Below are 24,228 nucleotides of genomic sequence, written 5' to 3' on the forward strand. Positions count from 1 at the left end.
TGCTGCTGTGTGGGCTCAGATGTGCTTTCGGTGTCAATACAAAATCCTAAGGTGTAACTTTCCACAGTAGGGCTGAGAGGCTTCTGGTCTTAGGTGCAACATTGCAACCTGCAAGATTTTCCAGTAGTTGTCATAAACTAGGGTATATTTAGTAGAAGTTATTTTCCAGTAGAAACAGCCTCATTTAGTATGCAGACCTCATTATATGCATTTATATCATTCAAAGAAAACATATTTGGTGTTTTCATCCCCACTTTCTCAGTAGGTACCCAGGATTCCTCCATATCTTATTTCTGTTTACTGTGTTCAGATTGTTCCTTATATAGTGTTCTTTAGAATAATAGAGACACTGCCTACCAAAATAACTAATTTACTGAATTTTTCTTTCACTTTCTAGATACCAACCGAGAAGCAATAGCTTCTGCTGGAGGAATTGTGCCCTTACTTACTCTTTCTAAATCTTATGATCCTAGAGTCCAACAATATGCAGTCGGAGCGATTTTCAACCTTACACAATCAGGTATTATGAATTGGAGTTTATTTCTATTGTGTCAAATGCAGTAACTCTCCAAAAGATGGGAAGGAAATAATGTTGCCAAATTTTATTCTCTTAAAAAGTTAAGTACTTATGAAGGCTTTGTTTTGCACTGGCAGTTTTGATGATTGATTAGGAAAATAACAATTCACTTAATCTACCTTTCAGCAGGTCTTTAGTGCCCACTCAATAAACAGATAAAGCATGAAATACAGTAAACCAGCTGCTACCTATGCAAGTTTTAATCAGTATTCCTCATCCTACAAAGATATCCTCATTTTTCAGCATATAGAGCGGAAAATACATTTGAATTTTTATTCTGTCCTTTTTGGCATTTCTTGTCAGTATTACTAATGAGAACAGAAACACGAATGATACGAAAGAAACAAGAAATCCTATCTAATGGCCTCTATCCTGAATGTTGCCACTGATCCACTGCTTGTTTCTAGTATCCCATCTTGCAGGAAGATACAGTGTAAGGGGCTATCACTGCTGCCAATTCTGGGATGCATTGAGAGGTTTCAAAGAGAGGAATTGGTATTGATCCTATTACTGTAATGTTGGGCTAGGCAATACTGACATTACGCAAGGTCCTGGATATAATTTTACAAGTGGAAGACTCGCAAAGGCATGCAGGAGGCTTCTTGTTTTCCCATGTATCTCCTGCCCCCATTATTTCCTTCTATGGCAGCCTCTGTAGTTTCCCCCTCTTTCCTTCTTCCTTCTGTCCTTCCCACTAACCAGCCAGCTGACATTTATCTGCCTCCCCCATCTTCATATTTCCCTTCTCTCTCCCTGGCAGCCTCCTCACCCCTGGAAAAGGCTGGCCTAGTTGCACAATGGCTGCCAGTGTGCTGGGCCCGGACCAGCTGTCCCTGTTGTGTGTGGTGTCTGCTGAGCCAAGCCAATGCCTGTGGTGGCCAATAGGACCAGGCTCAGTTGCACAGTAGTTGCTGGGCCAGGCTTGGCCCAGTTGCATCGCTGCTGCTAGTGCCAGACCAAGTAGGAAATGAGACTCCATTGGTTATTGCTTAGGGTTGCCTGGTCCCTTGTGTCCCCAGACGGGGGACTGGGAACCTGGCATTCACCCTCCATGCCCTTTGGTGTTCCTTCTCACGTGCGGAAGTCCAGGAAGTGATGTCATCACACGGGTCAAAGGGCAGCCTGGTGTGCACTCCCATGCTCACCAAAGGGCTAAATCGCCCCCCCCATGGGCCCAATTCGGCCTGAAATGGGCCTGTTGTGGGGTGCAGGAGCATGCCACGGTGGGCCGCGCAGATGCACCGCACCGTCCGGGGGCACGCCACATTGTTGGAGGGGTGCCCTGGGGGCGCCCCCCATTGGCCAGGTAAGTGGGGTCAGGGAAGGAGGTGGGAACAGGGGATCCCCTGCCCCAGGCAGGGGGTTGGCAGCCTTATCATTGCTCGGTATGCTGCACCGCCTCTCACACCCTGCCACCCACCATGAACCTCTCTTCACAAATCTGGGGGCTTCCCAGGAGGTAAAGGGCAGTCACAACATGCCACCTATCTAACCTCTGTTATTAGGTAGAAAGCCCTGACCCAAATACACAGGGGAATCCCTCCTCTCCTCTCTCAGTGGCTCAACTAGACAGACAGCCCATTTCCTCTATCTACTTCCCCTCACTCAGCTACTGCCCAGAGCTATTGGGGAAAGGGAACTTAGAGTTTGCATCCCAGATATACACTGCCACCATTTACTTAAACTTGCCACATTTAATGTGACCAGAGTGTCTGAGGTTTATGTGTGTGCTTCAATTCCCCTTAGCCAACAATTTCAAGCAAGCTGGGGTTAATCAAAAAAATAAACTTTATTTACAAGATGGAACATAGGAGTGAATGTTTTTAAATTCCAAAATGTACTGGGGTTAAAGAGAGAATGTTTCAATGTAACAGAACAGGTTTGTAAGCTGCCAGCAAATATCTCTGCTGCCTTCTCTCAGCAATGTCCAAAGCCACCTCTCACTTTCTCCAGCAGACTCTAACAATCACTGCCCCAGCGTTCCACCCCCTCTCATTGGTTGTTTCTCAGGAGAGGCAGAGCAAGAGTCAGTACTGTCTTTCGTATGAGGCCATACCCTGCTGAGTCCTCCTCCATCAGGGGACATGACAAGAGGGAGATGGGAGCCTTTCTAAGGCTGTTTTGGCTTCCATGTCCAGCTCTGCTCCCCCCTCCCCCATGCCCTTGTTTTACAGAAATCATGGCTTGGAAGGCTCAACAATATTGCTGTGGTTACTTAGTAACCTCCAAAATGGCAACTAAAAATTCAGTGAACATTCGTTTCTTAAAGCTACAATGCTTTTCTTAATGTTAATTTCCCATTTTTTTTAAAGATTTCATATTTTTCTGCAAACCTGTAATTTCCTTTAGGTTTGTAGAGAAATTACCTCTTATCTGTTCCTAACTCAGTTTTGCAGATCTCTGTGGTATGGTTCCAAAACAGACAAATGTTGTCTGGGGCAATCCTTCCTATCACTGGTTACAGCAAGAGGAACCCAAATTATATATATATAAATATCTAATATAAATTCGTCAGCATAAATAATGTCTAGGAATAGACTTACTTTCTTTCTCACCCTCTCACCCTCTTTTCATTCACCTCCTTCAGCTTTTTTGAACAATTGTCCAGCCACATCATTTGGTATCTTTGCCCACCTTGCCAGTTGATAAATTGTCCTAATATTTTTACAATTCAGGGAAAATACAGATATTGTAATCTGTAATAGAAGAAAAGTGTGTGATCATTAGCCCCAAATAGTTTGTGTGAAGTTACAGACTCCATGTTACTGGTTCACATTTCCCTTACAGAATGGGTCCAGCAAATTTTGTGTCGGCAAGGTGCTCTCCCTGTTCTCACTCTTTTGTTAGAGTCTCCTGATTCAGAAGTGCAGGTAAACTTGACTTTAAGACAAGAGCTTTTTAGATATGCAAAATATTTTAAAAACGTTTTTCTGTTCTGTAGAAATAATGCACACTAGATTTCAAATACTGTCAAGGCTGAAACTGAATCCTCAACTGTGCTTACAGACAGTGGAAAAAACAGAAAATTGCTTGTGACATCTTCAATATCCAGAAAATTAAGTGATATAGATACATTTTGACTGCTTGATTAAATCTAGCTAGGGAAGGAGGAGATTTGTGTCATCTGGGACCTAAGAGGTGACCTCAACAGTGAAAAGAAGAAAGAAGTCACTAGAGCTTGAGCCACAATGTTCTTGTTTCACACGCCAAAGGTCAAAAGAGCTTGGGGATTTGCTTTCAGTTTGAGATAACTCCTAAATAACCCATTTGAGACTCAAGATGTAAGCAAATGCCATATTTTGCCTTTAGTCTGAAAGAGATTACTGCCAAAATGTAAGCAAAATGCAGACATTTAACAGTATGATTGGAATGCAGATTTTTATTCTAAGAAGCAGCAGTCAATATCAAAGTTTAGAGCACCTCATGAGGAGAGCAAAGTATGACATGTCTCAGAAAAATAGGGCTGCCAGACCCCTGGCGGGGGCGGGGGATCGCCCGCCCCACCCTGCCCCCACCTAACTGGCCAGCAGGGGGGGTGCACCTTCAATGCGCACCCCCCTGCGGTGCTGCGCACCCCCGCGCACAGCAGCAGCCAGGATCAGGCCTGTTTTGGCCTGGATCGGGGCCCTTGTGGAACGCGGGAGCGTTCCTGCGCTCCGCAAGGGCCCACAACGGGCTCAATCCACGCCAAAACGGGCCTGATCCATGCCAAAACGGGCGCGGATCAGGCCTGTTTTGGTGCTGATCGGGCCCGTTGTGGGCCCCTGCAGAGCGCAGGAACACTCCCATGCTCCACAGAGGATTTAAACGGGTCCGATCCGTGCCAAAACGGACCCGATCCGTGCCAAAATGGGAGCGGATTGGGCCCATTTTGGTGTGGATTGGGCCCATTGTCGACCCCTGCAGAGCGCAGGAATGCTCCCGCGCTCCACAGGGGCCCACAACGGGCTCGATCCACGCCCAAACGGGATGCGTGGTGACATCACTAAGTGACGTCACTTAGTGACGCTCCCCGCGTGCGCACCCCTCCCCCCTCAGTTAAGAGCCAGGCCCCAATCTCCCGCTGGGAGATCGAGGGGGCCTGGCAACCCTACAGAAAAACTGAATTTATGTTCTCTGTCCAGAGATTAAATCCTCCCATGACCTGTGAAATAACTTTAGATTTTTTTTTTTACTCTTGGAGAGGAGATAATTAATGTCTTCCATCCAACCTAAACTAATTGCTTTCTTGCAGTGGGTACCTCTTAATAGAGAGGCACCCCATACAAGGCTGGGGTTGGGTGATGGGACACTAGAATGGGGGGGGAAATCTTTTTCTTAGAAATGCCTTTTCCTTCCACTATGCATAGAGGGGTGTTTAACGCCAGAGGTGCATCCCTCTACTTCTCCAGAATAAAACCTGCCTCTTAGCTAGTACTCAGAGTAGAAACTGGCTTGCCCAAATCATTAGTGTCTTTGAGGGAATTAGGGTTCTGGGATGAGTCCTGCAGCCATCCTACTGCCAGTCCATGATGCAATAAGCTTTTAAGGGTTCTGATAATTTCAAACTGAAAGGGACCTAATAGTCTAATTAGTGTTGGAAGAAAAGTATTTCCCCTAATCCTGGACTCTCCCACCACCACCTCCATAGTTTCAGGGCCTAGGCCCTAAGCATTTTCAACTACAAATCCACAGGCCTTCCAGCATTTACTCAATATATTCCATAAACTTGCCATATGGTGAATTAGTTCTCTGTCTTCTGTGCTTACAGTACTATAGCTGTGCAGCTCTAAGCAACATGGCAACAAACTCTCAACACCATGAAGCCATGTTGCAAACTGGGGACCGGTTTCTTCTGCGGATGCTCCTTTCCCTCCTCTCTTCTTCTGTAGACAAGGTAAAGCTGTTGATTGTGTGGGGTTGTGGGATAAGATATTATTGAACAGACTACTGTTTTTCTAACTACTCTATCCTAAACCTGTTTATTCAGAAATTTACATTTTATTTCAATGGAACTTACGGAGCTTGCTTAGGATTTCAGCGTAGATATCTTCATTTGTGTACAGTACAAGTATTATAAACTAGTAACAAAACCTGTTGTGGGAAAAATACAACAGGCTCTAGAAAGGGGAGGGCAGGCAGGCAGGCGGGCATTGCCTCCTCCTCGGTGACTGATCCCGGCTGGGTGAAGGCAGGGCGCGGACATTGCTACCTGCTCCACTCCTGATCCCAGCCACATGAAGGGAGAGGCGGGCATTGCCACCTGCTCCACTCCTGATCCTGGCCAGGTGAAGGGGAGGCAGGCATTGTCTCCTGCTCTGTGCCTGATCCCAGCTGAATGAAGGCGGGAGGGGGAGCATTGCCACCTGCTCTGCTCCTGATCCCAGCTGGGTGAAAGTGAGGGGCGGGAATTGACACCTTCTCTGCTGATCCCAGCTGGGTGAAAGCAGGGGACAGGCATTGCTACCTGCTCCACTCCTGATCCCAGCTGGGTGAAGGTGAGGGGCGAGCATTGCCACTTTCTCCTCTGCTGATCCCAGCTGGGTGAAGGCGGGGGACAGGCATTGCTACCTGCTCCACTCCTGATCCCAGCCAGGGGGAGGGATGGGCTGCCTCTTCTGGGCTTCCATCCACAGCAGCGTCCTCTGGAGGCGCTCCAGGGTAGAAAGTGGGTTGCCTGGGACACAGTTAGCCTTTTATATAATAAGATATGTTTTTCTTCTGTGAGTAAGCAAAATTAATGCCTTAACTGGGAGACTCTGGAGTTAGCTGTGGAATAAAATCAGTCCTACAGATGTCTCCATTCAACCCTGGGAGAGTGGAATTAAGTTATCCAGCTGGCCCTAGTCCCAGATCTTTAGACCTTGAAGAGAAGTTCACTTTTCCATCCCATTCCCTTCGCTTTCAAAAGAAATGAGAATCTTTTACCATTCATCACCACTAGGAGCTTGTAGAGTTACATCAGTTTAGCTCTTTTGCAAACAAAACTACTTCTTTTTGTTTCTTTAAATACTTGTCTTCATAGTAATAACTTCATGGGCACTGCCGGCGCCAGGGTTTCTGGCGCCTGCGGCCACCCTTCCACACGTGCGCACATAGCATGCGTGTGCCACGGACTGTATGATGATGTCATCACGCAGCGCAACCGGGGGCATTGGCCAGCGGATGGCTGGGGTGGCGGGCGGAGGCTACTCTGCACACTGCCCCGGCAGCGGCTCATGGCTGCTGCGCCTGGCTGGGGATGTGTGGCAGTAGCGGCATGGGGCTGGCTGGCTGCAGCAGCTGTGGCCCAGCCACGCCAGCTCCACGGCGCGCACCTCTGCCCCTGACACCCACCAGGCACCCCTCCGGTTCTGAACACCTCCATTAACAAATCAGTTGTTATCCTGGCCACCAAGATAGATTGTAGCTCTAGCTAGAAAAAATTTCTAGGTGGGTCTCATATCATCACAAAAAAACCTCTGAACATTGTAAGCTTTACTCACCTACCTTGATACATATCCCAATTACCAGAATATTATAGAAATACAGGAGATGTTGTATGAGAGAAGGGCTGTTTCTTAGTGGTAGTGCAAATGGTGAAGGCCCTAGGTCCATTCCCCGATGTCTCCCAATAAATGACCTCAGGTATCAGGTCATGGGAAAGACTTGCTTGGGACAAAACCATAGAAAACTACCTCTTGATCATCAGAATAGACAGTACTAATGAAGTTGGACCATTGGTCTCACTTCATATAAGGCAGCTTCATGTGTCCAGCCAATGTGAATCAGTTAACTTTAGAATCCGCACAGGCAGTTTCAATTTTTTTAAATGTTGGTATTATCAAATTGTTTACATTGTCTTTACATTGTTGTTACCTGCCTTGGTTCCAGAATGCCTAGCATAAAGGCAAGCTTATAAATATTTTTTTAATTAATTTTGTTTTTAAAGGCTGAGAATCTAGAGTAATTTTCTCTTGCATTCTGATTTCTTTATTTTCTACAACTAGGTTTCAAACCAGGCTTGTGTTTGTCTCAGGAATTTAGTTACAAGTGGTAAGTAAGGTACTAACACAAGAGTAAATAAAAATGTAGGTGGACACATGCTCACAGATTCTTTCTTCTGTTGTTTTCTGCTGTATAGTCTGTGAGAGTAATCTTCTCAGATTATTCCTTTCCAGTTAAGGAAAGGAAACATCTTTGCAGAAACATCTTTTTATTGAACTGTGATATTGTTTGGCAGTTTGAGAGACCAACAACCCTATTTTTATAAAATATATCAGCGGAAGTGTACTGCTGTTTGTTATTTTATTTAAGCAATTAAATTAAAAAGAATAAGGAAGTGATAGGCCCACTCCGGGGAGAGGAAAATGCTAAGCATGAATCCGAGGGAATAGACTAAAGATGAACTTCATGAAAAATGTTCCTGACAGCCACTGCATTTGATTATGTTCTTGTAAGGAAATTATCCAAGATAGCATGCTCAAGATCATTAATACGAATCATAATCTCCTCTGGCCCCCTTTTGCCATTTTTTACTTTCTTGATTACAATCCTAAATCATTTGCCTAATTTGGAGGTTGTAATCAGTTAGTACAGTAGCGGCTGCTCTTGAAAAGAAATATTAAAAGGAACCACTAGTCTCTCATCATTTTATTAACTCCAGTTCTTGTCCTTCCAGTATAATTCTCACTACCAGGTGACCATGGCAAACACTGACTCTGTGGCAGAATGTCTGATGTGTGGACATCCTAATGTGTGACTCCTGTCCTCAGCTTCCTAATGGGTCAGGTGATACTGAGTAAGGAGAGTGTGTAAGAGAAAAATAGGGGGAACAGAACACTAAACAGAGACAAATGGAAACTGACGAGGGAAGAGGGAGGTTGTTAAAGGAGGAACTTCCGAAAAGAATTGGAAACACAATGTCCCCAGATGAAGGGTGAATGCACACCACTGTTGATGTAGTCTGGCTTCCTCTGCAGGTTGTTTGAATATGAAATACAGAAATCAGTGTTTCCTCCTTACCCCAAATGTTAAATTCAGAAGATGCTATTTTCGAGTGATCACTGTTTTATATGCTCTTGCTTGTGTTCTATCACTATAAGCAGCACAAAGAGAGCAGATTTACTCAATAGTAAGTCCTATGTAATTCCATGAGGCTTACTCCCAGGAAAGTCCATTAGAATTGCATCTGGAATGATGGAAAAACTTTGTAACATCAGTACCAACATTCCCCAAATGAACCACACATTTTGCCATCCTGAGAGGATGTTGGTTCCAAATGGAAGACATTCACCCAACTCCATTTAGAGAGGTATAAATGTTGATTGCATGCAGATGCAGAATAAGGAGAACTGATACCTTCAGATGGGTTAATAAAAGGGCCAAGTTTAATGATTCACATAGGTCAAAGGGGATCTGTGGCACACGCAGGCCAGCTCCCCTTCCAAACCTAGTCGAAGTGCAGACCATTGGTGGGATGCAGAAGAGGCAAGCCTCCTCTTTTTGTTCATCACTGAGTTTACAGGCTCCTTCTTGCCACTTCCTGTCCCCAAAGCCTCAGTATCTATGGGTCGAAGATAATGGCCCTCCTCAAGAGGTTCCTGTCCATGGTCCATGAAGGCAGTAAGGCCCTAGGACTGGTCTGAGGGTTAACCTTTCACCCTCCAAAAGATGTCACAGGGTGCTCACCTAAACTGTACTGTGTACCACTCAAGAAATTTGGCCCACACTGGTACTGCCATCATGGAATACTAATGTCTAGGCATTATTGAAAACCAGTGGATTTCCTGTTACTGTTTTCAGAGTAGAGGGGGCAAAAAAAATCCGCTCAGTTTAGTTCCAATCTACTGGATGAAAATATTTGTACTGGGCCCCCCAAATGGGCAACCATCTTGTGCCCACACCGAAATAAAAGGAAGGTGGGTGGTTGTCTCCCTTGCTGATGAGAGTGGGGCAGGTGGTAGCCCCATATGGCCTTCCTCCCCTACAGCCAATGCTGTACACAGACAGCAGCATCAGGATAGCTGGCTCTTCCTTCTGCCAGCTGCAGCAAACCCTGCCCCTTTCTCCAATCTGTTGCTAATGTATCTATGCTGCTAAAATGTATGTGTTGATCAGGTCTAAACTCCAGGACTATATAGACCCAAAGAAAAAAGTCTACTCAGAATCCTATTTAGGTCTATTCATTGGAGCTTACTCCCAGGAAAGTGTTTTTAGGATTTCACTGTCAGGATTATGCATGGTAGAATGGAAAAGTGGGACTTCTTTAAAATGACCCTTCAACTAACGCACCACCCTGCTCCACTATTGACCATCAGTGATACACCCAATGACATTTCCTCAGTCCCTTTTAAGTTACCAAAGCAATGCTAGTGGGCTGTTTAGAACATTGCCTTTGAACTTGAAGAATGGAGACCTTGACATTTCATCAGTTTTGAATTATGGTTGTTGGGGGTTTTCCGGGCTGTATTGCCGTGGTCTTGGCATTGTAGTTCCTGACGTTTCGCCAGCAGCTGTGGCTGGCATCTTCAGAGGTGTAGCACCAAAAGACAGAGATCTCTGTTACAATTTGCTAATGGCTCCCATTAAAACTGTTTTCCGCTGTGTAATGCTAGGGAGACCCCTTCTCCCCTTCAACATATGATTTGGAATTGAACCATTAAAACTGATTAATTCAGGGTTTAACTAGATATTACATACATGCAGCATGTATTTAAATCCTGCTGACTGCTTTTAATGAGAAAAAGCTGCTTTAGAAATTTGTGGTTTGGACTGGAGGAGCAAAGGGATGTACTGAAAGCTTCACCCACTTGCTGTTTCTCTGCTTCAGTTTACCACGCCAGCTGGTTTTTTCCATTGCAGAGTTCTAGATATGAACCTCCTATGGTTAATGGATCTGGCACCCCACAAGAAGTAAAACAGGATGGGGGGGGGTACTTCCAGTAATATCAGAAGGTGGTAAACAGAACTCAGAAGACTCATATATTGTCAAACCTGCCCAGCAGGGACCATGGCCTAGCCATTTCTCCCACCAGCTCCATTGAAACATCCAAGGAAGCAATAGGGAGTCTCTGCTCTGCCTCAGGAGAGGCACACAAGCTCTAAGAATCTGATGGCATTATGAGCCTTTATAGTTAACAATTAAAACACAGTTTAGTCATTCTGGACACTGGTCTCAGACATTGTTGGTGTCAAGCTTGTATACTTTCTTTTGATTCTTCATTAAAAACACAGTGCCAAAAATATAACCTCTATACAGATATAATATAGCCTAATCTATAAAGTCTAGTTGAACTCATTTGATTTGTTCAGTCTAAATGAAGCACTCCTTTCTAACACAAATCCTTTCTTCAAAATAACTCCTGTGGATTTGTGCTTACAACCATCTGCTGCTTTTTCATTTTTCAAACAGAGAGTGTCCAGACCAGCCTTATTGCTATGGGCATCCTGCCCCACTTGCTCCCACTTCTTGATTCGAACAATACAGAAGTTCAACAGAATTCGATTGTTCTCCTCCGGATGCTATCCCAGCACCCAGACAACCAGGTACTACCATTTAGGACAATTGTGCATTGTGGTAATGTTCCAAGGTGATGTGGATGTGGGGGGGGGGTCCAGATACCAGAATGGTGGAGCATTTGCTGCTGGGGTACAAAGAATGGCAAAAGTCACAGCACCCAGCAGCTCCAACATACTTATTTTATACCCAAGAACACGAAGGTAAAATTCTGGAGCCAGCTGTCAAATGTTTACCTCTGAGTAATTGGTGCTGGGGGCAAAGAATAGGGTGAGCTGTTGCCTTCATGGCGTGCTTGTGACCTTTTTTTAGATGAAACATACTGCTGGTCTAACCAACAGGACAGTTTTCATGTAATTGAAGGAATTCAAATTTGTAGCCTATGCAAGTTTTCTTGTAGATATGTCCTTTTATATTTGGTCGTTTACTCCAAAGTTAATGTGGATAGGCCTAGTTTTCCTTAATGTGTGTAAAGGGCTGTCAAGTGGCAGCTGACATGGTGACCCCATAGGGTTTTCAAGGCAAGAGACAGACAGAAGACAATTGCCTGCCACCACTTCCTTGGTGGTCCCCCATCCAAGTGCTGAGAAGAGCCTACTCTTCTTAGCTTCCAAGATCTGAAAAGATCTGGCTATCCTTGGCCCTCCAGGTTAGAGACCTTAATGTATAGAACCTATATATGAATATGTGAAAATAGGACAACAAAGTTATAAGCCATTGAGGTACAGTAGTCAGAGTATTGTACTAGGAATGGGGAGTTCTGGATTCAAATACTCACTTTGTCACAAAACTCGTTGGGTGACCCTCATCCTAATCTATCTCACAGAGGTTATTGTGAGAAGAAAATGGAGGTAGAAAGATTCCTGTCTGCCAAATAAATAAATCCTGTATGCCACTTAACCTCCTTAGGGAGAGGATGAAATAAAAATGATATTAAAAGGTGACTACAACTGCCTGTAATGCATGGTGTTTTCCATGAGATCATATATACTTTATGTGTTACATTTTTAAAAAATTGAATTGTAGATTATCGACTGTGGCTATTTAAGAAACCTTGAAAGTATTTAACTTTTAAAAGACTGTTAAACGGCTTGGCAACTAGAGTCTCAATATCTGCTCTGGTCACTATGATGATATGATTTGTGACATGTAGGTACAGTTTTTAGCCCTCTTAAAAGGACCAAACTGGTGGCTTCAAATAGTCTTACATTCATGGGTACCAGTGAAGCCTGTGCAATCAGATAGATGTGTACCCCCTAAGTTTCTGTAATATTCACAAGAAATCTTGAGACACAACTCTGAAACAGTACAGTGGAGCTGCTTACGGTGACAAAATTTAAGCATTTATTTGTAGATTTGTCTAATCTTAAGGCTCACTCAGAACGATTACCTGACTGTATAGTGCACCTTGGGCACTATAGCACTCTTCCAGGGGTATCTAAAAGAAAGGGAGGTATCTTTTCCCTTGGTCACAACAACACCTCTGTGTTCAGCACTTCCTGTTCCCACAGAGAGAGCTGTTTTGAAGCATCTGTGGACTGAACCATAAACTAGTAGTAGCTGAAACATTTACTGCAGTTTAGCTTCATGGAGTATTGATCAACTGAGCTAAGGCTTGGTTGTTGTGCCTATAAAAGCTCATTACTAGAATTAATGCAAGCAGTCTTTGTAATTTCCACAAGGGACAATTGGCCTAGTACTTGTACAGAACTTCCCTTTTGCACATTGCAGTTACAAGTTAGTAACTGCAGTACAATATTGCAGCTCCTGCAGTACATGGGTATACCCAGAGTGAGAAAAAGGGAGCATCTCCTTCTCTAACTGAAGGGAATACTGCAAAAGCAGAGAATGCTGTAGACAACTCTTCTTTATTTCAACAAAGTTTATGCAGGGAACATTCCAATGTACATTGTAGCAACACCTGAAACAAAAGGTAACATTATTACCCACCCACCCTCCCTCTGGTAATACATACAAGACTATGCCATGACTTATGACAAAAAACGCTGCACAAAGTATAACAATCATTTAGATCCCAACGAATTTAGCCTACACATAGCACTGTTTTTATGTAGTTTTTCAACATACTGTTTACAAAACTTTTTTTTTTGACATACTTATGCTGGTATCTAGTTCAGTAGTTTATATGGCAGTTTGCTTCTGAGGCCTGTCGTGAGTCACTGTTCCTCATTTAAATTTTCTCCAAAAGTCCTTGTGATAGCTAGAATACTTTCAGAAGCTATTCCAGGTTGGCTAAGGCTAACGAGCAAGTATATAGATGAGCTTGGGGTTTGAAAGCTTTCTTGGGCTGAAGATCTATGCTTTCTCCACTAAGCCCTGCTGATTCTTGTAAGCATTTCTAAGCAGGGGCAGAGTTGTAGGTAGCTTTTCCTGGTACAGGAACGGCTTGGGGAGATGCTCTGCCTGATTCAAGACCCTACAAAAACCACAGAGGGCACTCCAGGAAAATAAAGCAGCACATCAAGAGGAAACCTTTCCCAGCATAGAACAATCACTACCAATACAATGACTTTACTGTTAAAGTGCAACCAGGGCTCAGTTATAATGATAACAATTCATGAGACTCCAATATCAATGCAATCAATAAATAAGGTAATAAATACATATCATATACAAATTTCAATGTCTAAACAAAAACTCCTAAAAGTCAATGTATTGATCCCAAAAGGATTTCCAAAAGACTGAACATTTCAATATAGATCAAAGTCCATTTTTCAGCCAGCGTTAGACCGTCTGCTCCAACCAACATGGTGGTGATTCATTGCTCTCATTGAGAAATTTGTTGTTTATAAAATAGAGAAGCCTATTCCATCCCACACGAAATGGGATGGAATATTTATGCCGGCAAAGCCCGTAGGTAGTATCTTTGTGAGTTGTGACTTCTTCTATGAGTATACAGCATTGTCTAAAAGATCACTTTACTTCGCTGAAAAATGGACTTTGATCTCTATTGAAATATTCAGTCCTTTGGAAATCCTTTTCGGGTCAATACATCGATTTTTAGGAGTTTTTGTTTAGACTCCACCTGTTGGATTGTTATATGATATTTGTATATGATATGTATTTATTGCTTTATTTATTGATTGCATTGATATTGGAATTTCTTGAATTGTTATAATTATAATTGAGCACTGCTTGCACTTTAACACTAAAGTCATTGTATTAGTAGTGATTGTTCTACTCTGGGAAAGGTTTCCTCTTGTTGCACTGATTCAAGACCCTGGCAGATAATCATAGGTCTAAAAACACAGTTCAGAGAGACCCCAAACGCAAGCTGTTACCAATAATATATTATGGAGCCTGTAAGGGGCATGGCAGAAAAGCTAGAATGTGGGGAAAACTTGGAGAGTGAAAGGGAAATATGGAGCTCCTACAGAGAAGTTGGAGCTATCAGCAGTGGAAAGCAGTAGCTGATGGGCTAGTGCAAGAATGAAAGACCCACTTCTTAGCATTGGTATCTGCTTTGGCCTATCTAGACGTCTCTGACTGCATCCTATTAAATCAGCTATTCTCCAATGTTCCCTCTAAGCTTTGCAGTGTTATGAGCTAAAAATCTACTTTGTGAGCCGAAACAACAACTTTCATTAAAGTTTTGAGTGCACCTCCTTTTAAAAAAAATTGCAATCGAATTATTTTGACTACAATTAAAACAATTTAACAATAAAAGCCATTAGGTGAAAGGGCCACAAAAATCAGAGTATACTTCTGTATAAAAATTGATATGTCCATGCTGATTACAAAGGGGTAGTTGTATTAGTCTGTTGCTGCAAAATAAAGCAGGCACGCAATGGCACCTTAAAGACTAGCACGTTTATTTCAAGATGAGCTTTTGTGAGTCAATGCTTACTTCTTCAGCCTCCTTCTGAACCAAGGCCAAGTTAAATGACGCCTTCATCATGGTGGCGGCTGAGGCGCTACCTCCTCTCCTCCGCTCTCTGGGGCTGAGGGGATCCTAGCGATTTCAGGCTTCATGGGTCGGGCCAGACCCGATCACTCAGCTCTGCTCTGTTCCCCAGCTAGAGCCAGCAGTGGATGGAGGTGCTCTCTGGCACCCCCCTGGGGGCCAAACTAGCCACAGCCAGGAAGGGAGAAGTGGGATGAGGCTCCATCCCTGCTCCTTCCCTATAGGGCCTACCTGCAGATGCTGGCTGAGTGGGAGGGTGGGGCCGCCTGAGGGTTAGTATCTGTGAGCTACATCTGAGAAGCTGTGAGTGGAGGAGTCAGAATCTGTGAGCGATTGCTCACGTGCTCACATTAGTGGGAACACTGGCGTGCACTATCTGTAGCAAAAATAGAAAAGAGTCCAGTAGCACCAGGGTCTTTCATCCCCTGGTGAAGGACATTCAATGGAAATATGTGTGTCTTGTTTCCCACTCCCCCCCCCCATATCTCTTTACTCGTACTGTGTCTCTTGTTGAATTGTAATGTATAGCCAGAGATTTTTTTGGCAAGGAAATGGTGGGAATAAATGCATCCAATTATAATCCATTATCTTGTCATTTTCTTATTTTGAAAGTGAATTTTTTTTTCTGGCTGGGCTGAATACTGCAGCTGCTATAGCACTGAAGAAAAGTAAGCTGGGACAGAGAGAACTTGAACACAATGAGTACTGCAGCAGGCTTTTCATATCTTCTATTGGATCAGCCTGGTTTACTCAAACAAGTAGCTGATCTTCTGTTGCCCTCCTCTATTTTAGTTTATTTTTTCAGTCCTTTTCAAAGCTTCTCATTCTGACCTGACCTGAATTCCAGTGGAGTAGAGAGGGTGTTCTCCATGGGAACAGCTGTAGAAAAACAAACTTTTGCAGGACAAAGCTAACATTTCTCACCAAGATGGACTAATGCTTCAGTGTTGCTAATGCCACTCTGTGTTTACAGTGAGGCAGAAATCATCTGCTCTTTGATTACCTCAGGTCTAAATCCTGAACAATTTCATGGCATCTCAATCCCTTCACAAAAACTATTCCATAATTCACACTGGCCTGAAATGAATACTCCTTACAGCAAAAATACAGCTTTGGGGCCAGTAAACTTGGAGGGTTTTTTTCCCATGATAGTGATGTAGTGGCATTGTGAAGACTGTTGAAAAGTTCAACGAGTTCAAAATTCAGCAGCAAGATTATTATCTGGTATAAATTTAAGAGCACTAATTTCTCCTATGCTGAGTTCTGTTACCTAGAGATTCATTTCCTGGCTTAGTTGAAAGTGCTGGTCATGACTATTAAAACCCAACAGAGTCCAGGATTTGGGCTTTTAAGAAAACCCAGGAATGGCTATTGTTGAAGTAGAACAACTATAAAATTAAAATTTTAAAATGTTGAATATAAAATGCTGTTAAATTGTATGAATATGCCTCTATGGCTAAACAAACCTCTTATATGCATAAAAGATCAACACAGGAATTTCAGGAAAAATGGAGAGATTTCTTTGTATATGCAGCTGGAAATTAAGAACTATTAAGAATAGTTAACATAGATTAGATCAGCTTTAAAACTAAGATTTTAAAATGTTGAATATAAAATGTGATGTATAGGACTGAATATAAAATGTTGAGTACAAAACTTTGGGTATAAGTAATTGAGGAGAGGGAGAGGAACAATATTGTGAAATTTAGCTGTGTTGTTATATAACTTGCTTATATTTTTGTTGTAGCTTAAATCTATTATTTTATTCTTTGTTCAAGATCCTTTATGCAAGATCAAATGTCTATTTTTTCATTTAAATAAAGATTATAAAAATTCATAAAAAGGGAGTTGAAACTTATCATCAACAAGACAGTATTTGTGTGTGTGTGTGTGTGTGTGTGTGTGTGTGTGTGTGTGCATCTTGTTTATGCAGTGCCATCCCACTCCATAGATATTCAGCTCAGTGTGCTAATTTTCTAGAGGCCAGCTTAAGGCTGTCTGTTTTTAAATTTTTTTGCTAGTATTTTTAAATTGTTTATATTGTTTACATGTTGGTAAGTCACTCTTAGTGCATTTGGTAGATCCAAATAGAAAATAAATAAATGGGACAAGGTCATCAGTAGAGATTGGTCGAATCCACATTCACCCATTACCCGCATGTTTATTGGATATCTTCCGTTTGCCTCCAATCCGTGATTTTTTTCTCTTCGTTCACATCCCTGCTTCCAATTCGCCTTTCTCGCGCGTCCCTCCGGTCACACGGCCGCTCGAAAACTGCTTTTTTGGGCGGGACCTTTTTTCCCCGCCCATTTTTTAAAAAATTTTTTGAGCTCACTTTTCCGTTATTTCGATCTTGTGTTATAAAGAAACATCATTGAAGATAATGATGCCTCTCTTTCCCCCACTGACAGCACTGATGGCTCTTCCGTTTCTTTTTTGGACATTTTGAAGCATGCGGGAAGCTTTCGTGGGCATTTCCTATGCAGGACAGTTCAGTGCTCGAATTTTACTGAAGTTTCACAAAGCCAAGCTTTGGGCGGGTTCAGGCCGGTCAGTCACTTTGGATGAAGAGGCTGGTTTGAAAGGTGGTTTGAAAGGTGCAGTTTGAAAGGCTGGTTTGAAAGGTGCGGGTTGCATGTCTGTGCGAGTGGAGCGTGCCGAGACGCCACCCAGCCGTCCGCTCCCCCTTCCCCCCTCTCCAAGACTGGAGCGGCAGCGCCTGCGGGGTCAAGCCGGCTTGGTGGCCAGAGGGCCGTTTACCCCAAGGGGGGAAGGCTGCGCCCCCTCCCCTCCCGCGGACCGCCGCGCTGATGGGCAACCTCGCAGGGGCAGGCGCCCCGCGAGCTGGGCCTCTGCGTGGCGAGCACCTGAGCCGGAGTGCCCACAGTGGAGAGGGCGCCGCGCAGCGCATCCACGCCCCCCGGCAGCGCAGCACTGGCTCACTGCAGAGAGAGGCTTGGAGGGACGCGGCTGTCTCCTCGGCCGGCATCCCCGGCCCGCCGCCGCCGCTTCTCTCGGCAGCAGTTTTTAAAATCCCTGTTCATCTTCAGCCCCCCTCCGCGGATGTGCCAGCCCACAGGCCAAGCCACCTTTGCTGTCCCGGCAGCCCCCGCAAGCCCTGCCGTTCGGCTCAGCCGGGGATGCCTCGGCCAGTCCCTTCTCTGCTCTGAGCTGGGAGCCTCCAGCTGCGCCCGGGCTTCGACTCGGTCTGCCGGGCACCTTCTTGACCCCGGCGGGAGAGGAGGCGAGCGATGAGCCCGCCGGCTTCCCAGCGCCTCCAGCCCCGCCGCTGGGGCGGCCCTCGGCAGCGACTGTTTTCTTTATTTTGAATGATTGATTCACTGTAATTTCGATATTACAGTAATATAAAATAAAAAAATAAAAAACAGTTAAAAAGGAAGTTTTGCGAGTCCGTTCTGAGGATGGATTCACCCCAAAATGATTTTTCAAACTACCAGATTTGATTCAGAAACAGCATAATCAATAAATCCAATGCTATGAAGTCAAAAACAGTCTTTTGCAGACTACGGAGCACTTGCAAGTTGAATCAGCCAATAGGAACTCTCGGAACGGCTGGAGAGACAGGAAGGGGGGGTGGTTTTTAAAAAAACCGCGTAAATTGCGCATTGGACTGTTCACGGCCACCGTGAAACTCCCGTTGAAAAACTGTGACCACATATTCGGGAGAAATGCGAATGAAATGCGTCTGTTTAATGAGGTAATGTGACCGGCACTCAAGATTGCGGGGAGAATGCGGGGAAAACGCGGAAAAAAAGAAGTAATGTGGATTTGGCCATTGTTTGTGGAAGGTTTGTGGTAGTATATGAAAATGGAATACTCTGTGGGCTGGTGGATGGACACAAACACCCCAACTTGGCATGACTCTTAAGACAGGAGCTCTAGTCTTTTCCCATGGCTGCCCATGACAATAGGTCCTAGTTCAATTTAAATATATTTCCAAGGATGCAAAAGGCTTAAAGATAAGGACATAGGCTGGAAGTAAAACAAAAAGGCAAGTTTTAAGTAGAGAAGTCATATATGTGCCAATATGCAGATCCTTTACCTACCACAGCCAAAACATCCATGGGAATATCATTAGGAATACATTTTCTTGTATTCTCATAGCCGTGTTCTGATTTGGCAAAGAAGGAAGAAACATATGAACTGAGTTCTCTTCAGGTCTCTGACAAAAGGTGATATGGGTCCATAGACTGATTCTCCAGTGTCATCTTTTCTGTATGCCAGCCATGCCATTCACATTGGTCTCCCCATTCATGCCTTCTAATTAATTCTACCACTTCATAAAATAGCAACATTTGGACACATACACTAACCTAGCTGCTGTGTTTAAAGAAAGCAAGCTTATATCATCCCTACTGATTTCTTAGTACCAAGACCACAGGATCACATTCTGACCCTTCCCCTTCCAGCATGAATTCTCCTCTTCAAGCCTTCACCACAGTTCAGCATTATATATAAATCAGGAGCAACTATCATTAATTAAGAAATTCTCCTTAATTCAGAAACTTCAGATTCTTTGTTAAGGGGAAACTTTGGTTGATCATAATTAATATTGGTGCTCTTGTAATGTTACGCGCCCCCCCCCCCCCGCCCAATTCAGGGTAAAATTGGTAGCAGAGAGGAGTAGCACTGGGAAAAGGGAACATGTGATCTTTCTACATGGTCTTAGTACCTTAACATTTAATAGATCTGCACTGGCTATAGCGTTATGTAAGAAGCTCACTTTTAACACTTGGACTGGTCCTGTCCACAACAGTACCATGGAATCATATCACAATGCAGCTGCCTTTCTTTTTAGAGACTAACTGGCTATATTGCATTTTGCAGGATGTACTAGTGTGTCATGAAGTGCTGCAGAGCGTGGGAAAGCTGCTGATTACCAGGAAAACCAATCCAGTGATTATTGGTCACGCTGCCTGTTTCATCAAAAGTCTAAGCTATTCAAAAAGCATAAAGGTGAGAGCCAAGTTATTCTTTCAAAATCATACATTGCGGTGCCAGTTTAATTGGCCCAGGTCACTATGCAGGAAATAAACACGTTGACGCTAATTGTTGGAGAAAAATAGGCCACAACTTTATTGATTACAGAATATAAGGAGTGATGGCTGCGTAGGGCACGGATCCCAGCATTGACTGACCTGCCTGCCAGCCGATGACCCCTCATCCCTTCAGCCCACCTGCTGAAAGGGAAACCATGGGATGACAGTTGAGGGAGCCACACTGGGCAGTACCATCTGCATAGCTCCCCCGTCACCTGGAAGCAGGTATGATCCATCAGCCCCCGAGCTGGGCTTGCCGCTGTCATGCCTGGTCCAAGATCCTTTATGGGGATCCCCATCTATGAGGAAACAGTGCACGCAGGTGCTGTTTTTCCTCCAAGTGATTGGAGCCCAATGCCCAAACCACCAACCCCAAAGTTGTGACAGACTAACAACTAAATTCCACGAGGAGCCACCAACATTGCTCCAACACCAATTTGATACATACAGGAACACTTGAAAGTTAACACATAAGCAATCCTATTCTAATACAGTACACCAGGCTAAGCTGAAATGCTCGCTCAAAACCGCAGAATGAACATCAGTAGACCTTAAATTATCGTGGAGGGTGGGCAGGGATCACTGCACCGGAGCCAACTGCTGGGTTCCAAGGCCGGCCCCAGCTATATGGAGGGTGGTAGGACCTCTCAAGTCCTACCACCCTCTCAGGTCCAGCAATGGTTTCCACCCTCCTGCATCCCAGCTGGCCCCTGATTGGCTGGCTGGGAAACTCAAACTGTGCTGCATGGCTGGCTGGGAAACTCAAACCGATCGGAGCCAGCCTGGGGAAAACACCGTTCCTGCCTCTTCCCGGTCATGCGGGCCTGCAAACACTGTCCCCGGTAAGTTCGGGGCCGGGGGCTTGTTCTGAAAATGTCAGGTCTTTTTATGTCCAATTAAGTGTTGTTCACAAAAAACACAAGCAGTTTTCACTTGATTTTCGCTCAAGGAAGTTGGTGGTGGTTTGTTCTGATATGTATGAAAAAATTCTTGGGTGTGTATTATGTGCCATCAAGTCGCTTCCAACCTATGACAACCCTATGAATGAAAGACCTCCAAAACATCCTTTCATTAACAGACTTGCTCAGATCCTGCCAACTGGAGGATGTTGTGTCAAGCTATCTCGTTTTAGGTCTTCCTCTTTTCCTACTACCTTCCACTTTTCCTAGCATTATTGACTTTTCCAGAGAATCTTGTCTTCTCATGAAGAGACAAGATTTCTGGTTGTAGATGGTATCCACAAAACTCTCCTCCAGCACCACATTTCAAATGAAACAATTTTCTTCCTGTCAGCTTTCTTCACTGTCCAACTTTCACATCCATACGTCGTAATGGGGAATACCATTGTTTGGTTTATCTTGATCTTGGTTCCCAGAGAGACATCTTTATCTTTAGGGATCTTATCTAGCTCCCTCATAGCTGCTCTTCCAAGTCTCAATCTTCTTCTGATTTCTCCATTGCAGTCTCCCTTTTGGTTGATGATTGAGCCAAGGAATAGAAAATCTTGAACAATTTCAATTTCCTCATTGTCAACTTTAAAATTGTGTAATTCCTCAGTAGTCATTACTTTTGTCTTCTTGATGTTCAGCTGTAATCCTGCTTTGCACTTTCTCCTTTAACCTTCATCAGTAGTTGTTTCAAGTCTTCACTATTTTCTATCAGTAACTTGGTGTCATCTGCATATCTCAAATTATTAATATTCCTTCCACCAATTTTCACTCTACCTTCTTCTAGATCTAATCCAGCTTTCCTTATGATATACTCTGAATGTTGTGGCACTCTCATTTCTTTTAAGACTTTTTAAAAAATTTGATTGAAACTTTCTAATGCTCAAAATTATAATAAGATAATGATATATAACAATAAACAATACATAAAATATAGAACACAATTTGTAACTTCCTAAAGTACAAGTAAAGTAAAGTACAAGAATTTATGTCTGGTTATTTAAGTACAATTTCAAGGAAAGTATGTTTACAATATTTAACATGATGGTTCAATAAATAAATATACAGCAATAACATGAAGATAATTTATACATTTATATACATATTAAACAGTTTTGGTCCAGGTAAAGAACTGTCATTTTCTATAAACTCAAATAATGGGAACCATGTATTGTCGAAGGCTTTCACGGCCGGAGAACAATGGTTGTTGTGGGTTTTCCGGGCTGTATTGCCGTGGTCTTGGCATTGTAGTTCCTGACGTTTCGCCAGCAGCTGTGGCTGGCATCTTCAGAGGTGTAGCACCAAAAGACAGAGAATTAACAGACTCTGTCTTTTGGTGCTACACCTCTGAAGATGCCAGCCACAGCTGCTGGCGAAACGTCAGGAACTACAATGCCAAGACCACGGCAATACAGCCCGGAAAACCCACAACAACCAATGGGAACCATTTCTTTATAAAATTCATGGTTTTCGGGAAGTGTTCTACTTGATAGATTTTATCATATAATTTTTCAGAAATAAAATGATCCCAAATTTTGTTATACCAATTATTGATTGAGGGAGTGGATTTTGATTTCCAAAGTGTAGCTATTGCACTTTTTGCAGATACAAATAGTGTGGCAATGAGATCCTTTCTTATTTGGGGAACAGTGACCTGATATTTGTTCCATTGGTCCAGAAGAAGAATCTCTGGCAAGAACGGAATCTCATATCCTGTGTTTGATTTCTTTTAGGACCTCCTTCCAAAATTTTTCAATAAAGGGACAACTCCACCAGCAGTGTGCAAAATTTCCTTCCTCTCCACAGTTTTTTCAAATGTTGGGTGAGGATGAGGATGAGAACTGAGATAGTTTCTTTGGTGTTAAATCAAAAAGAGTCCAGTAGCACCTTTAAGACTAACCAATTTTATTGTAGCATAAGCTTTCGAGAATCAAGTTCTCTTCGTCAGATGCATGGTACAGAAACTGGTCAAATATAGAAGAGGAGGGGGGAGGAGGGGAGGAGAGCGAAGATGCAATTAGTGGGGGAGAGGGAGGATGCAACCAAAACATTCCTTTGCTAGTAAATGTAAACATCTTCTTTCGGTGTGAGGTTTCAAAGGAGTTTGCCGTGTTAGTTTGTAGCAGTAAAACAGCTAGACAATTCAATTCCAATGCAGTATAAGCCTTCGATAACCACAGCTCTCCCTGTCAGATGCATCTGACAAAGAGAACTGTGGTCTCCGAAAGCCCATGCCAGGTGCCACTGGGCTCCCCCAGACCCCGCCTCTGTAAAGGAGATCTGTTACCTGTGATAATGTGATAACCATTCATTGTCCCTATTCAGTCCCAGGTTGACAGAGTCAAATTTGCATATGAATTCCAATTCAGCAGACCCCCATTGGATTTTGTTTTTAAAAGATTTCTGTTGAACTACAGTGACCCTTAAGTCTTTGATGGAATGTCCTGGTAGATTGAAGTTTTCTCCCACTGGTTTCTGGATGTTTCCATTTCTAATGTTAGATTTGTGTCCATTTATTCTTTTGCGTAGAGGTTGGCTGGTTTGTCCAATGTACAGAGCAGAAGGACATTGTTGGCACATGAGGGCATATATCAGATTGGAGGATGAGCAGCTGTAAGAGCCAGAGACAGTGTAGTTGATGCCATTGGGTCCTGTAATTGTATTCCCTGGGTAGATATAGGGGCAGAGCTGGCATCTGGGTCTGTTGCAGGGCCTGGTACCTGTGTTGGTGACTCTGCTGGCCGATTCATGATTGTGAGAAGTCGTTTAAGGTTGGGGGGCTGTCTGTAGGCAAGGAAAGGTCTTCCACCCAGGGCTTCTGAGAGAGAGGTATCATTTTCCAGGATGGGTTGTAGCTCACTGATGATACGTTGGATGGGTTTGAGCTGGGAGCTATAGGTGACAACCAGTGGTGTTCTGTTGTTAGTTCCTTTAGGTTTGTCCTGGAACAGACTGTTTCTGGGTACTAGTCTGGCCCTGTTGATTTGTTTCTTCACTTCATTTGGTGGGTACTGTAGTCCCAAAAATGCTTGTTGTAAATCTCTTAAGTGTGAGTCTCCGTCGAGAGTATTGGAGCAGATATGGTTGTAACGTAAGGCTTGGCTGTAGACAATAGACCGAGTGGTATGTTTAGGGTGGTAGATATGAGTATTGGTCTGTTGGTTTCCGGTATAAGGTGGTATTTATCCGTCCATTATGTAGTTGTACAGTGGTGTCCAGGAAGTGTACCTGTTGTGTAGAGT

At 43.7% G+C, this 24,228-nt stretch overlaps 1 protein-coding gene across 3 annotated transcripts in view; it reads left to right on the forward strand.

The window, feature by feature from the left end:
- Positions 1 to 24,228, forward strand: part of LOC129329283 (uncharacterized) — a 59,030-nt gene that overhangs the window by 15,206 nt on the left and 19,596 nt on the right. For all 3 annotated transcript variants that reach the window (XM_054978814.1, XM_054978896.1, XM_054978980.1), the window contains 6 exons: positions 398 to 520; positions 3,365 to 3,447; positions 5,328 to 5,453; positions 7,546 to 7,591; positions 10,950 to 11,083; positions 19,828 to 19,956. In XM_054978814.1, coding sequence (XP_054834789.1) covers positions 398 to 520; positions 3,365 to 3,447; positions 5,328 to 5,453; positions 7,546 to 7,591; positions 10,950 to 11,083; positions 19,828 to 19,956 — 641 coding nt within the window. The remainder of the gene's footprint in view (positions 1 to 397; positions 521 to 3,364; positions 3,448 to 5,327; positions 5,454 to 7,545; positions 7,592 to 10,949; positions 11,084 to 19,827; positions 19,957 to 24,228) is intronic.

This window comes from Eublepharis macularius, chromosome 1 (assembly GCF_028583425.1).
Source record: "Eublepharis macularius isolate TG4126 chromosome 1, MPM_Emac_v1.0, whole genome shotgun sequence".
NCBI lineage: Eukaryota > Metazoa > Chordata > Lepidosauria > Squamata > Eublepharidae > Eublepharis > Eublepharis macularius.